Source organism: Bombus terrestris, chromosome 8 (genome assembly GCF_910591885.1).
Source record: "Bombus terrestris chromosome 8, iyBomTerr1.2, whole genome shotgun sequence".
Classification (NCBI taxonomy): Eukaryota; Metazoa; Arthropoda; class Insecta; order Hymenoptera; family Apidae; genus Bombus; species Bombus terrestris.
In genome coordinates this window covers 824,636-840,622 of record NC_063276.1, presented here as the reverse complement: position 1 = coordinate 840,622, position 15,987 = coordinate 824,636, and the positions used below count along the sequence as shown (strand labels likewise).

General features: G+C 36.1%; 1 protein-coding gene across 4 annotated transcripts in view; it reads right to left on the bottom strand.

Moving 5' to 3' along the window:
• The window catches only part of LOC100647851 (ribosomal protein S6 kinase alpha-5), a 53,935-nt gene that overhangs the window by 8,812 nt on the left and 29,136 nt on the right, over window positions 1-15,987 (bottom strand). For all 4 annotated transcript variants that reach the window (XM_012310877.2, XM_012310880.3, XM_003397113.4 and 1 more), the window contains 2 exons: window positions 1,998-2,072; window positions 273-491 (listed from right to left, as the gene is read on the bottom strand). In XM_012310877.2, the coding sequence (XP_012166267.1) occupies window positions 273-491; window positions 1,998-2,072 (294 nt within the window). The remainder of the gene's footprint in view (window positions 1-272; window positions 492-1,997; window positions 2,073-15,987) is intronic.

Below are 15,987 nucleotides of genomic sequence, written 5' to 3'. Positions count from 1 at the left end.
TGCGCCACGACCGCTAAATAAGCGAGCTATTTTATTGTTATCTCAAGAGGAATAGATATTTTGCTATAGAGCGATATATCGCAGGCACGTGTTTTATTTTAGACGAAAATAGTGGCTTTCCAAAGATTAGAAAAGCTATCAAACGATTATTCGAAGTAGCGATCGCAAACTACGCGAAAGACGCGAACTTTCCCTATTCGTGTCTTTCCCGTTGTAACTATATCTCCGGCGAATATTTCTTCGATAATTTTCAAGAAAAATAATGTATTTACCCAAAATAAGATGCAGCTTTGCGTCCGTTTGAAAGGCGTAATGCAGCGTAACCAGAAAAGGGCTGTCCCGAACGGCTTCCAGAACTTGTCGCTCGGTCTTCGTATGCTCGGTCGTTTTCTTCTTCTGTATGATCGACGCTTTCTTCAGGACTTTCATGGCGTAGAGTCGGCCGGTATCGGCGCCCGTTCTCTTACGCACCAGGAACACTTTTCCGTAAGCTGCGCAAAATGTTTTCGTTTTTGCCTCTTTCTATCATGACCTAATTCGCAAGCTATGTCACGATTATTCGTATTGTACGTAAGAACGTGTTTTTATTTCTCGTTAACTGTCAAACGTTCTTTAAATGAGAAACACGTTTGTCGATAGAACAATTACGAATCTCGTCTGGATTATTAATCGAACGAACATTTCGCGCTGAGATTTGCTTCGATATCGTCGTTTTTTCTCTTTCTCCTTTTTAACTTCGGCGGTTCGTATTGTCACAAAATTTCAGTGGACTTGTTGTATCTTTGGTTCGGATACACGGCGTGTCGATAAGCTGTTGGTGTGAGAGAAAAAAGAGATTGAATTTGAACTTTTAGATTTTTTAGATTGACGAGTGAGATTGGTTTATCGAGTGGTTTGCACCGATACATATTTCGGACATGGAAGTTTGTGAATAGCGGAAAGATGGAAACGGCGAAGCTTTGACCAATATTTTTGGACGTTTTTGGACTGAAAGCTATAAATAGAAACGATCTTCGAAAATTTATGGAACCTGGAAAATTATAGAAATTTATTTTATTATCTGAATTTTATAAAATTCTAAGCACAGACTTGTAATAAACAGTGAAACGATAAACTTATAAAAATAGCGAAGTTTGATTAAAACCGCGTAGATGGTTTCCAATATCAGCAATTAAATACAAACGATCTTTAACGTGGTCATAAATGATGAAACTTTGATCGGGGCTGTACAAGATGTTTCAACAACGAGGATTTTTTAATTCGAAATGGACAATCGGTGTGCTCGTTAAGTTCTTTAAACTATCGACTATTATTAAATTATTTAAACTCCGTACTATTCGTATTTGCTAATCTGAATGCAAACGCGGAAAGAAAAAAGCAAAGAAAACGATTTTTCTCCATCGTAATTCAATTCGCATGCTTTTACAACGAATACGGCACACTACGCGTCGATTCGACTTACGCGAAGTATTTTTGAAAACTTTGAATTGCACCGGAAACGAGATATTAGCATCTCTTATCGCGTATTCCTTTATCGGGTAATAATGTAAACATTTATCGAAACATCCTGTACAATCCCGCGTCTATTCTTCGTAACGAAACTGCCGTAATTTTCACAATTCACCAACGTCTTATCGATTTTTGCATTCCTCGTGTATCTTCCGCCCCTGAATCGGCCAATTTATACAAAGCCCATACGTCGAAGAAAAAAGGAAAAGAAAAGAAAATTCACGCGGAATCGATCGAAACAATGCTTAAAACTCGTTCTATTTCGCGCGAATCGGCGGATAATAAACGTTCGATGCGTGCGTTTATCGCGCTCCGAAGGGAAAATCGCCCGATAGTCGCGTCGCCAAGACGCGAGACGATCGCAATTAAAAATCAACCGGTTACGAACGCTAAAATGGTTGGAGCGCGAAAAGCTACGGGGGAAAGGGACCGGTTGTACGTCCTACCGCGGACTTTAATCGCTACCATAAAGGATTTCGTTCACGTACCTCCGGTTCCAAGGACCTTCAACAGATCGAAGTGCGTCATGTCTACCCTCTGGTCTCCGCTGTCTGCCAGGTTTACTGTAACCAACAAAAATAGTCGCTAAAAAAAAAGTGTTTAACAAAACTTGTCATAAAAATTAGCTTTCTTTTTCTCTTTTTTTTTTTTTTTTTTTGTTATTGCTTCTTAATGTAACGTCAAGGAACGACGAAGGATAGGAACGTTAGTATACGCGAAAGAGGAAACGGTAGAAGCGACACGTAGGTTGAGAATGGAAAGTGGGGTCGTTCGAATTTAACGGTATCGTAGATTGTATTGTGAATTACGCGAAGTTACGAGAGATGAACAACATTTGAAAATTTGTATTTCTATTTGAATAATTTGATATATCGTTCAAATGTTTCGCGTTTAAAGTATACGTACCGCATATTGGCAATTTTGTTGAATTCATACATTTTGTAATTTCGTGGAATTACACATCTTAACTTTTCTGAATTACATTTGCAACTTTGTCGAATATATTCTACAATAAAATAAATAAAGAATATGTACGGATATACGTATACAGAAGCGAGTATCGATTACCACTATAGTAATATAAATTGCATTGAAAAATTGATTTATAATTATATCGGAATGTCGAATATTTTATACAGGTGATAATATTTTATTATATTACGAAGTAATATATTATACAACATTTGCCGCCACGCTATACATTCGCATACAGATACACCCTGATTATTAAGAAAGAATTAAATACTATAACATAGCACTATAAAATAGCAAAACAATATAGCGTAAGAAACTAAGAATAAGATCGTAATAACCAGCTTGCAATAAGCTGTGAGCCTAAAAGAAAAGTATAAATTATTATTATAGTATCATACAATATTACGTAACATTTTGTTATTCCTCTCAAGTTGACATTATCGAAACTTGGACTTTCTGATGTAACGTATTTATAGCGACGATTTTTAACGATTAATCTTCTGTAGTTTTTATCAAATTCTTAATATCTCCATTTTCTCAAAAAATAAAACTAGCAACAAAGAATTTATCTCAAATTTTCAATCGATGCTTACAGACATTGGTCAAAGAAACACTGTATCGTACGAATGGAATTTCGATGGTATAATGACGATTTTTTAATTGTTTTCTATCGATTTCAGAAAACGGACAGCTACTTTCATCGAGTCTCGGTTATCGAAATACTGTTAACTGGACTTTCTATTTGAATGCCTCGAATCGGACTTTCGATCGTCTGAACTTTCATTCCTCGTACTTTCGAATAATCGATCGACTATCTCGATATCGATAAATAAGCATGGCTTTCCGCCTATTTAATTCTAGATTACAAATAACAATCGCGTAGACACTTTTGCGTCGACGAAAGATATGGCTGTTATTACGATAATCCTGCGGATCTCGAACGTAATAACTAAAAAATAAATTTTTCTTAGATCTAACTTGTTATAAGCTGAGTGTGAATTACACGTTTCACCATCTAATAAAAGTCAGGCTAAATTTGATTATCGTTAACGAACAGTTCTCGTAGAAAATACTGTACGTGCTAAAATTGGAAAATTTCGACTTTTTATTGGAAAATGTTGCACATAACAATGAGAATACTGTAGTATAGAATTCAAATGCAATTTCTTTTTCCAAATAGTTATTGATAACGCTAGAAAATACATGGGTTTAAGTGTCACAAAGTCGCCTCTATAGAAAAAAGATATAAATGCCAATAAACATTAGTTAATTGTTTCTCGGCTTTTGCCTATGTCGTCTGTGTAAATGAATGAACAACCACCGAGTTTCTTTTCCGAAGAGAAAGAAACGACACATGCGCTTTTCTTTTTCATGAATTTAAACTACATCGACCCATAAGTTTTCTTTTTCTCCCGGAGAACTTGCTTCTTGGCACCTACAGTGTTTTCTACAAGCGCTCTTGTACTAAGATCGAAAGAATGAAAAATGTATGTAATTTAAAAAAAGAAAAAAAAATATATATATATATATATGCGCGGCACGCTCAGTTGTAACGATATAAATATTTCGTAAAAATCTGATTTAGACGGGCGAAATCCGCCAGATATAAACTCATGAATCCAGTTTCAACGACATTATCTAAATTACGATCTCTGGTCGCAGTATAAGGGTCCCAGACGAGGTACAAAGGCGCCAGAAAATAATAGAAATAATAATTCAAGGTTCGTGAATTGTTTTTAGCGGTATATTTTCTAAAGAAAATTTGCAAATAAAAGCGAGTCCCCATTTCTCACCCGATTAGTCCGATATTCGTCTGTTTCTCCCTCGTTCCTCTAATTTGAAAACGAGCATTTTCTTTGGAATATCAATCGCAATCTATGAAATAAACGTTACACGAAACTTGAAAATGCCGCGGAATACAAGATAATAAAGATAATAATTCCCATAATTGGAAAAAATGTAGATTTCTTAGACTTTCGCGATTATTCGCGTATGCGATCGCAGGATTAGTACAAAACATCTTTGTAATGGCTAATGTACATCATTGTAGGAAAATAAACGATCGCTCGCTCGATAAATATCGTCCAAACTAAGCTGAAACATATTGTGTATATTATATAATAAATGTGAAATAAGATGATATCAGATAACTATGCTTGTCTGAAAGTTTGTGAAAGAGAAAGGATATAGAATAAAGTTCTCGTATATTGCATTGTCAGTTAAATAAATTACATTATTCTCACTGCTGTGTACATTTCAAGATTAATTTCGAATTTGACGCAATTGTGACAGTCGTGTCTCGCTGCAACGCTAATGTAACTTCGATGTAACACACACACGCACATAATATGAACATAAGTGTTAAAGCTCTTCATACGCAATATGATTTCGTGATCAGGTGAATGAAAATTTAATATCATTTTAATATTTCAAATGGTATTCTCAAGTAAATTGTTCCTCGTGCAAACACGAAGCAACTCGATAAAGTTTAGATTCCGGTTACTTTATCAAAATTTTATTAAAGCAACATTTGCACTACCTTATCTCCGGCTAATGAGATTCTCTCGATTGCTTCATTTCCTAGAAAGCACTTCGTTCGATGAAAGTGATCGGTGGTCTTTGCCCGTGTAAAGAAACACGAGGTTAAAAATAAAACGTTAGCGTCGATTAGAATTAGATATCATGGGAGAACAGTCATCTGCAAACGATTCGATTCGAAATGGGTTCGCGCCTTATCGAATAAAATATGTTTAACAAAGCGATTACGACAGAATCTCGGTCTAAGGCTACGATAATTTCACAAGGTTTTCGAAAGAAGAAAGAAAGTACGAAAGTGTCGAAACCGACAAAATCGAACATTTCTTATGTGTAAGATTTTTGTCACGATAGTATATAATATTTAATATTTAATATTCGATATGGTATTGTGAAATCTGGCTATTTTTGTAAAGTTGGCATACCATTCAAAGTCGAAAGGCAAAAATTAAATAAATAAGGAAAGAGAGAAGAAACATCCAATGTTTTTGATAGTAGGAAAAAATTTGAGTTCGAAGAACGAAATTTATTACAAAATCAAGGATCTCTCTCTCTCTCTCTGCGGCGTTTAAAATAGTCTTTTACAGTGTCTAGTCAGATTACGGATTCAAAGATCTTCGTCGAATAAAAATACGTCATTTTAGAAATCCTAATTTCATCAAAGTCCATTCTATTATTTAATCCAACAAATTTTCACAACTGTTTCCTAAATTGAACGCAATATCGTGATAAAGAAAACGAGAGAAGGGAAAAAGACGTCCGCGCTGGCCTAGCGTTTCGTAACGGAACTAACGCATTTCATCGATTTACGCAGTAGAAAATGTGAATCAATTAGAGCAGAAAGTTAATCGTAGAAGTCAATGAAACTCGTGCCTTTCCAATTATCGGAATTACTATTTCGGCCATTCTCTGCCGTCTGTCAGATTCGTTGATCTTACTCAAACCGGATTCCCGAATGTTGTTGTTCGTTTAATCCTCATGAAATCGAACTCTTATCGACCTGTGACAAGCAATTTTTCTATCGACCGTTTACAGTAGGAACATACGTTTTTTACGTTTTTGTAAAGAAGATACGATCCAATGAAATTGAAGATTTATCAAAGACCAATAAATTTATAGATCGATCGGTTAATGGCCCGTTAAAGTATTTTCTCGTACGTAATAATTGAAGGTGGACGGAAAGAATTACTAATTACGCTTTAACAACAATTCGCGGAAAAGGTTATTAAGTATTTATATATCCAAGCATATTTTTTCCTCGTTGTACGATCAATGCAAATTTCAGTTACCACGTAAACACAGTTATTATTGTTCGAGGTGAACGACGGCAAAAATTTGTACGCGAATGTTCGAAAAAGCTCGAATTAGCCGCGTTTCCATCGAGGTAGAACGCAGGACGCGAATTACCAATATACAGTCAAGGCGCGATAATTAAACGAATCGTTGTATATTTTTAAAGCTAGACGCGAATTAAAGATACGCAAAAATGGAGAAACTTTGGATATTTCGAAACCGTTTAATCGAAAATTGCTTTGACAAGAAAAGGAAGACAAGTGTGGAGCGATGATTTTGATTTCACGAGTTTGGCATCTGTATCTACGCTCTGATTGTCATTTTAAGAAAGCCAGACAAGGTCGACGAAGGTGATTGCAAAACGACGTTTGCCACGGTTCCCGAGTTCGGTTATCGAATCGGCTCGACTACGATCTCGGCCTTGCATGCGAAACGAGAAAAAGCCGAAACGGCAGACTTTCTTCTGTCTAACGTCTTTTTCACTTGCTTCTTTTCTCGTCATGTTCATCGACATTGACCAACTTCTTTTTTTAGTCGATGTTCTTGCAAACATGTTTAACCGACGCTTTAATAGAAACATTCTTGAAAATGAATTTGTTGAATTTAAATTTAATTTAAGATTTGTCGGAATTATTAGTCCTCTTTAACGCAAATACTTTAAATCGCTCGAAAATGTCGACTTTAACGTTCCATCGAAGAAACTATGACTTGTATTCTCGTCGTTCGCAACTCTAAAATCAACCAGTATGATATTATATACGTATAAAAATATACGTACAGTATCAATGTCCAATTCTTGGCTTTGAGGCCGAATAAACATATATACACACATAACGATAAATAGTATTACATAATACCGAAGAAATCGCGGTGAGAAATGTATTTAAAAAAGGCATAATTTAACAAGATATAAAAAGAAGAAAAAAGCCTGTGCGAATCCTTTGCGAATCTACAAAGTTTCTATGACAAATTGCGACACGCGTATATGATCGTCAGAATCGCTCCGATAGTTTCGTTCAAGAAGAATTTCAAAAACACGAATTAACGCGTCGATCTGCGCCTAGCGATATCGTATCGGCCGTACATCGACACGATTTCCTTCGGCAGAAGCACTTGTTACTCGCAAGTAAAGCAGTTTGTAGTAAAACGATCTGCAGTGGAAACACTCTGATTCGAAGGGAGCAAGACGCAGAGATTTGTCATTCGTCTCGGTGTGGCCGGATCGTGAAATATAGTGCGCACGGTGGTCCGTACAAGATGTGGTGTGCAAAGTTGTACGCACCTGCGGCGCGGCTAATATCGGCAGGTGTGCGGGTAGGCATGTACACAAGCATACGTAAATACTGGTCCGCTAGAATGCAGCTGTGTGTTTTTAAAAACGAGTCCGCGAAAGGACGAACACACGCGGAGCAAAGCGCAAGCCCGGAAGCGTTAGATCGGTGTTCCGTTTAAATTACTTCGAATCATGGCCGATCTCGAACGAACCGTGACTCGGTTCCAATCGAACCGTGAAATATGAAACAGCCTATTGGTACCGCCGCCTTTCCTTCGGCTCACCATGGACAAACCGTTTCTGCCATATCGCTACACCTCTCCTCTCCTCTGTTTTCTTAATTGATGTTTTTCATTTGCCCGTGATTCGCGTTACGTTGGTCGGTTCGTTATCTACATTTCATTGAACACTTCTATCGATCGAATTTCACGTTCGTGACTGTGATTTGTTTGTGCGAGTGAGAGTTAAAAGTATCAGAGCGAAAGCGAAGAAAATTTGAAACGAACTTTTCTTTCGCTATCCATAACCTGAAAACTAAGCTACGCCAGACACGTATTTATACGACGATTTTTTTTTTTTCATTGTTTTCGCGTGTAGATCTACATTGTGAAGCAGTGATATGCATTTATAAATAGCTCTGTATGATATAATGCTGGGAAAACGGTTAAAGTAAGAAAATATACATAGATATAGAGATAATAAAAATGAATATGTGCAAAGGTCAAAGAGACATGAAAAATGATCCTCTATTTGTTTTGAGCCGTGTGTGATGGTGAAATAACAAGAAAATGAAATATGAACGTTTTTCTCATTCGTGTAATTATTAACGTAATTTTGTCATATTACAAATTACATACAAGCGTTGAAAGGTTAAGTATTCTCTTTTTCTTTAAACCTCTCGCTTTGTAACATTTACTCACACTTATTAGGTTGTCCGAAAAGTTTCTTTCGTTTTACGAGGAAATGATAGATGCACGGCATTTTTCCTTTTATATTATTTTATCGAATCGTATATGACCCACTTTGTTCTATTACTACAAAATGGATCGTACGTAACCCAATAAAATAATATAAAACAAAACATGTTGCGCATCTACTAATTCAGTATAAAAAGAAAGAAACTTTTGCGACATCCTAATACGAGAGAATTTAGTTTCAAGTCTAACTTTGATCTCAATTTTTCAAATTAAATATTCATTGGCAAGTAGAAGAATACTATGGAATTATATACTTTAACGTTATGCCACGTGGCACGATGTTAAATTACCGAACAGCTACTAATTATTTAAACACCTATTAAAGAAATCATTGGGTAATAAGTTAATAAGTTTTAACGTCGTCGCTATATACTTTTAACATATAAATGCACGAACATTGATCTCCTTAAGAAGGAATATTTTTCAGTATCTACTTGTCAAGTTTTTCTTTCGTTTTTTCATTTACTTCATCAAATATAAAACGAGACTCGATAGCTATACAGCAAAGTATCGTGAAGTAGAATATTATTAACGTAATAATTATCAACGCTTAGTAGGAATTTCAAGAAACATGAGTTACAGTAGGAGAGAACAATAATTGTTGTAAAATAAAAAGATCCACGATTAAGATTAGATTAAATGTCACAAAAAGAAGAGAAAGTTTCGTATTTCTAAAGAATCTTCGAATATCACAGACCGAATTAAATAATTGATCGAAAACGATCTTCCATGGCCATGAACAATCTTGATTATTATAAAAAAAGAGACAGGAAGATCAAAGAAGACAATAACATAGGACTGCGCTTTAAGAAATTAAAAAGCTTCAAAATCAGGTCCATCATACGATGAACCCTTAATTCGCTTCGATTCGCTTCGATCCGCTTCGATCCGCTTCGATCAATACAAACGAAAAATGTTTCAGATAAAAGTTGGATGGTTTCGAGGGGAATATACAATAATTTGACGTGATTAATTTGTTCGTAGGAAAAAGGCGAAAGTATCAAAGAAATCGACGATTCGTGAGATATTTTATATTAAAAAGCAAAGTACATCGTACAAAAATCTGAAATATCCCACGAATTATCGATCTTGTTGGTATTTCACTGCTTCGTTAGACAGAATGTTTCGAAGAATCGATTTATTAAAGAAAACAACAGATGTTCGCACAAAAGAAGATGTGCATTTGTTCAGACGACAGAAGCGCAGTTTCCGTTCGTCTTTTTTTTCTTACTAGAGCCTTCGTAATTATATGGGAGAGAAAGAACGTCAAAACCTCGAAAATCAACGAAAAGTGAAATTTACTGCCCTTGAAGCCTCGAAATCGAGTTAAGATCCGCTATCTGTTCGCGGAACGAACGTCACCAGTGATGCTTTCACTTCTGCGCCTTTCGCGCAACGATCCTTCCTTCTTTCCTCGTCTTCTTTCTCTTTTTCCTCGTTTTCTCGATTACGTGAACGCAGTGAAATTTCGTCGAACGTAACAACGGTCCAAAGTCGCGGTAATTCCGCGACAATATCCTCTCCGTTTCTCACCTTCGAGTGAAAAATAACGTAACTTCAACGCGGAACGCGAACGAAGGTACAGAGTGCGGGTTTCGTCGATTCCGCGTAACAAATATATTACGTGTCGCTTTGCTGTACGAGCTCGTGCAAATATCTCGTGAAATTTTCGTTGCGAAACGTGTAAAAAAATCAGTCGAGGGAAGAAATTGAATTTTTAATTTTTTAGTTTTTAAAGCCTAGATCTCAGGAATCGTTAGAAAACACTTTTTCGCATTTTCTTTTTTTTTTTTTTTTTTTTTTTTATAGGAGGTTTGGTTGAGTCTTTGCTTTTAAGGAACTAGTCATTAAGTATTTGCTTAGCAAGTATAAGCGCCATTGTAGAGTATGCAATTGTATATCTATTTATAAGTTGGTTACAAAACTACTTATCCGGCGGCTTGAACATTTTATGCAGGCTAAAAATACTATCTCGAAATGTACAATCTTTGTTTTTCAATTACTAGCCCAACATCGTAGGATGGAATAAGAAATATTTATTAAAAATAGATTTGGATTAATTTTCCATTCTTTATTAATATACAAGAGTATTACATAAGACATACCTCTGTTTACGAATATCTAACTTGACTAAAATAATAATTAATTAATTACAATTTGAGCATGTAACAAAATAAACGGAAACATAAATAAAGATTCATTGAAAAAGTTTTATTCTACGTTTTCTACTTCGTCTAGAGCGTAATCATCCCCTAAACTCTAAGACGATGCCACTGTGTTATGTAGGTTAATCTACACATTATGATATAGTAACAATAATAAAATAATAAAATAAATTGGCGTCCGAAGAATGTAAATACGTGCAAAAGACTGCGAGAGGTTCTTCCTTTTTTTTTTTTTTTTTTTTTTTTGTCATTACAAAGCATCGAGTCTATTAGAATTAGGTTAGAAGAGTTTGAGGTGGAATTTTTACTCAGTGTCGCCGGTCGTGTAGCAACAGGTGTTTGCCGGGGCTGTTTAAATAAAAAAGAGTTCAAGATTCTACGATAAAACGTGCAAACGTTGTTCGCCAATGAGAGCCACATTTTTTCCTCTCTTTCTTAATACGATTTTACGGTAAATGAATATTTATTAACTGCTCGTTGTGCTATTCAAGGAGTTATCCGTATAAATACCTTTCAATTTCGTTCGAACTCTCGCACACACGAACACATACGCGCATGTGTATGTATGTGTACGCTAAACCAAATAGTTTCAACCGATAAATAACACTTTGCTTCTAAAATTTAACTATATTTTACTATATTTATGTACTAAGTGAATTCTAGAAATTTTTGGCGGCTTAAATCCACCCTATTAGATTCATAAACATGCGCAGTCTGTTAATCGACCATCGGTCAATAAAAGTTCTTGCACGTACGAGCGTCGTGTTGTCCAAGAATTTTAGAGCTCGTGTGCGTCGTAACAAGCGAAAATCGTGTCGCGATTCGAGGACGAAAACGACGATCGAATTTTCGCCTCGTAGCTAAAAGGGTTTTCGCGTGAAATTAACACGTGGGGGTCCTTCGCGAGCGTCCCCGGCCCTGACTGCCAGCCGAGAATCCATGTCAAGGTAGTAAAAGCGACCACGAGCAAGCTCGAGCACCGTCCACAAGCCTCTAACCTCCCTCTATCCGGATTACGCAAGCCTGTTCGTGGATTCGAACGTGTTGCGAACCATTTACCCCTTTGCTTATCCCTTTTGCTTTCCACGCTTCCCTCGAAACGTAATTTTACGACAACGATCGTTACAAGTATAAGAGCGCTTGTTTGTGCGTCTGAAGATGCAAAAATACATACAATACATATATAACATAGAAAAACACGCAAAACATTCGCAGTACGATACTCGTTACATGTAATAAGTATTTAGCAAGCGGGAGAAATCTCGTTTCTATTTCTTTAGTTATCTTCGTGATATAACATACATGTTTATTCGAACTTACAGCCAAGAATTGGTTTACAAATACCTATATTTACAAAGCTATCTTATCCACGCGCTTCGTATCAATCTTTCTCTCTCTCTCTCTCTCTATCTCTTCCATTCACACTACGATTTCACGTTCTGCCTGATAATTGAAAACCTTGATGCAAAAATCGGGCGAGCCTACCTTTTAGAAAAATCGTACTGCAAGTTTCATGCGTGCAGCGCGTTCGAAACAATTTTTCGACTTAGCCAATGGGAAGAAAACTCGACCGTGTCTAGCACTTGCCCGGCATTCGTTTCAAATGTTTAGTAAACTTGGATTGTTAGTTAGTTGCGTGCCTTCTTTATTTTATTATAATTTTTATCCTGGAAAATCGAAATTGAGTTTGAAAATTTGTCAACTATGCGTGTACCAAACTAATAGATTCGACGGAACACGTTCAAACCCTTTCTTCTGTAAAAGGAGGCCTTTAAACGAAACAGCTTTATTTCGATGATACATTATGCAAATTCGTGTTTTCACGAATACCTTGTAACACATATTTCCCCAAATAATTGAAGCGACGCAACACATGCGTCGGTTGCGGTGAATGAGTTAAACGCGAGATTGCAGCTCTGAAAGTTAAAACCCGAAATACCCGTTTGCGCGTGAAAAGTAGACTTCTTTGCAGTTCAGCGCTTCACCTTTTACTTTTCTGAAAGCCTCTTTCTCTCTCTCGTTCTCTGTTCGCGATTGTGTGTCTGCTGTGTTCTGAAAAATCCTTTCAAAAGCGAACGAGCGAGAATCTTTTCGATGAAAAGAAAAGAAAAGAGAGAGAGAGAGAGAGAGAGAACATATTCGCCATTTTTTCCGACGATAAAAGACGAGATTTGATCCTCGATGGATGAAAGGGAGAAAGAGGAACGCACTTTCCAGACTGTGTTAATATCTGGCCGAGTAAACATCTCGATTTAGAAGTTTAGCAGGCGACCGCGAGTTCCTGACATTGTGAAACGATATTCCGAAATTAAAATCGAGACGCGGTTAAATATAGAAGAGACCGAGAAGTCTCGTTCCTCCCAACGGCCGGTTGAAATTTTTCCGATGCGTTGAATCTTAATTGGGCAACGCTCTTTTGTCGGAAATATGACACAATGTGCTTCGCAGAATTTTAAGGATAAGAATTCTTGCGATATTGCTGATATTGAAATTTTCTTTGTGATAGAGTAAATATATTTTTCCGTAGAAATGTAAGCAATTTCGATAGGAAGAACTTTCTCATTAGGAAAATATTTTTATCCAATTGAATCTTATCATGAAAAAAAAAGTTGGTGTAATTGCAAAAAATTTTGCACGATTGAGAATTTTGTTGGAAGACACTTATGGATTTAATCTCGTAGATGTTTGTCAACGGTAATTGATATAAATTTTGCAAAAAAAAAGTATTTTACTGAACCTGTCGTAAAATTCGTAAACAGTCAATTTTATTTAATTCCATTAGGAAAATTATTAATTACGTATAAAAGAAATATATCTCCGCTGAAAACGAAGAAAATGAGAAAAATGTTTTCAGTTAAATCACAGGAAAATTTGTAATAAAGCGAGTACAAACAGTCGTAAAAGATTCATGAAAGCTATAGATACAGGAAACCAACAGCACGTTGCACTTACAAAGGGTGCATGCAAGTTGAAGGTGAAGGGTAGTCGGCCAACGCAGACCCAACGCCATTACAACACTTTCACAAAGGTGATTTATGATTCCTTACAAAGTCTGTTCACCCTGTCTGAACACAAAACGGAAAGTACCATTCACCGGTAATATATGGTACACGTATGTATCATAGTTCTTTGACCACGCACATTTTCCTCAACAAATTGAAGAGCCTGCAGGAAATTTATACCACTGTCATTGGATATCTTGATAAGTACACGAGCTGACAAATTGAAATTTGAAATGTCTAACAATATTCCTGGAAAACTAAAGAAATTTTACCATTGCGACATTTCAAGTGACTTTTGTCGAACGTAAGTTCATCGAATTGTAACGACGCTAAAGATTCAACTTATTTAGGAATTATAAAAATTTAAATTAGATTGAAATTCTTAAAAGAACTCTCACGCAATTTATTGAACTTGAGTATTCTTATAACAACGTCGATTGTACGTATTTTTAAATTGAATAAATTAGAAAATTAGTGGAGATAAATATTCTAGAATATATGATAAACGTCGAGGGAATAATTCGCACGGAGAAACGTGTAGAAATTAAAAAAACCAATTCTAGATCGAACTAACAAAAAATTAATACGACTAAACTAAACACTAAATTAAAAGTTAAAAACTAAAAACTAGAAGAAACTAAAAGAGATTTAATTTATTTTAAAAGCAAGCGCTCTCTTTCTCTCTCTCGCCCACCCACCCTCCTCTTATCCTTAAAAAAGAAGGAGAGAGCACGAGTAAATTGAAATAATAATCTACCTTATAAAAAATTAGAGCTCTCTCTTGTTTCGCTATTCTAAAAAATCGAAAAGAAGAAAGAACGCGTACATTGCAATAATAAAAACGAGAATTCTAAGGTACATATATGACGAAAGCATAGGGGGGGGGGGCAATTTGCGTAAAAATTGAACTAATGTTCCAGGTTAAACGGTTCGGCAGCCCTCGAGTATAGTCGCGGAAGTTCCGCTTTTGTCTGACCCAGATAGTCGGCATTCACTCGCTATTTCGTAACGGGACCGACTACTTTCTTTCGCCAGACGAAAGGCAACTACACGTGCACTTAATATCACGCGATATATTCCCTTCTAAGATTTATTTCGAGCACAATGGGATGTCCATTGTACAGAAACAACTGGCCGATATAGTCCTTCTAAACAGATATCAGACCATTAGAACAGATATCAGCCTTCCTGTTACAAAGGAGAAATGGAAATTTATTTACTTATTTAATTCCTCTAGGTATATTATGTCTTTCTACGTGTATTTATTTTTTTCTTTCAGTCTTTCTTTTGAAACTTTTGTAACTTTCAGTTAGACTTTGATTAATTTTTGTTGTATATTTGGAAGAAAGTAAAATACCTTAGGTATTTTTAAAAATTTTATATTATCGATTTAATAGACATAATTATTATACACAAGTACTATTATAAATATAAATATATATGGAAAGGGTGTTTACGTTTCTTTGAAAATTCTTCTGAACATTTTTTTTAAGAAGATAAATCAAAATGGTAATAGAATACTGTAGTCTACGTGCTGTATCGTATTAATAAGAAGAACGGAAGGCTTTAAGTATCTCTTAGCTTATTTCCTTGCTAAATATGTTTGTCTGTTTCTTTTTATGACATTTTTTTTATGTTTACGTGAAGCGTGATAGGATGTTGAAACTGTAGTATTATATATGTCGGAGATGGAGAGACACCGGAGCCTTCCGTCGAAAACCGGGGAAAAACCCCTAATATTGTAGTTTGGATTCCGCCATAGCCGTAGTTAAACAATCACCGTCCTTCAGCCCAATTGTAATTGCCTGTAATCTATGAGAATGAGTTTGGGTTCGAGGTGACAACCAGTCACCGAACGTAGCCGCGGTCAAGGGACGAACATTTTCTAACAAAGTCATGGAAAAGTCTATAGCCCTCCATAAAACAAAGAAATAGTTGTAACGGCACTCGACAGTAAGCACACTAATGGTTTCTGTCTCATGGTTAGCCATAAGCAGACCCTATTTTATGGGTAGGTCAATTGCCGGTTGTCGAGACATATTCGCAAAACATCTGCAGCCAGCCTAATGACCCGTCATAAACCCTAAACCTTGATTAACGAAAACAGGCAAACAGTCTTTTCCGTGAAGGACACTTCCAAAGACTGATCAATTAACAACAACGGCAATTTCTCTCACTCTCCGAACGAAGACTTGTCTCCACGAATATAAAAGACCTGGTGCCGCTAGAGAGGGGTTCAGTTTTTTTTCTAGACCGTG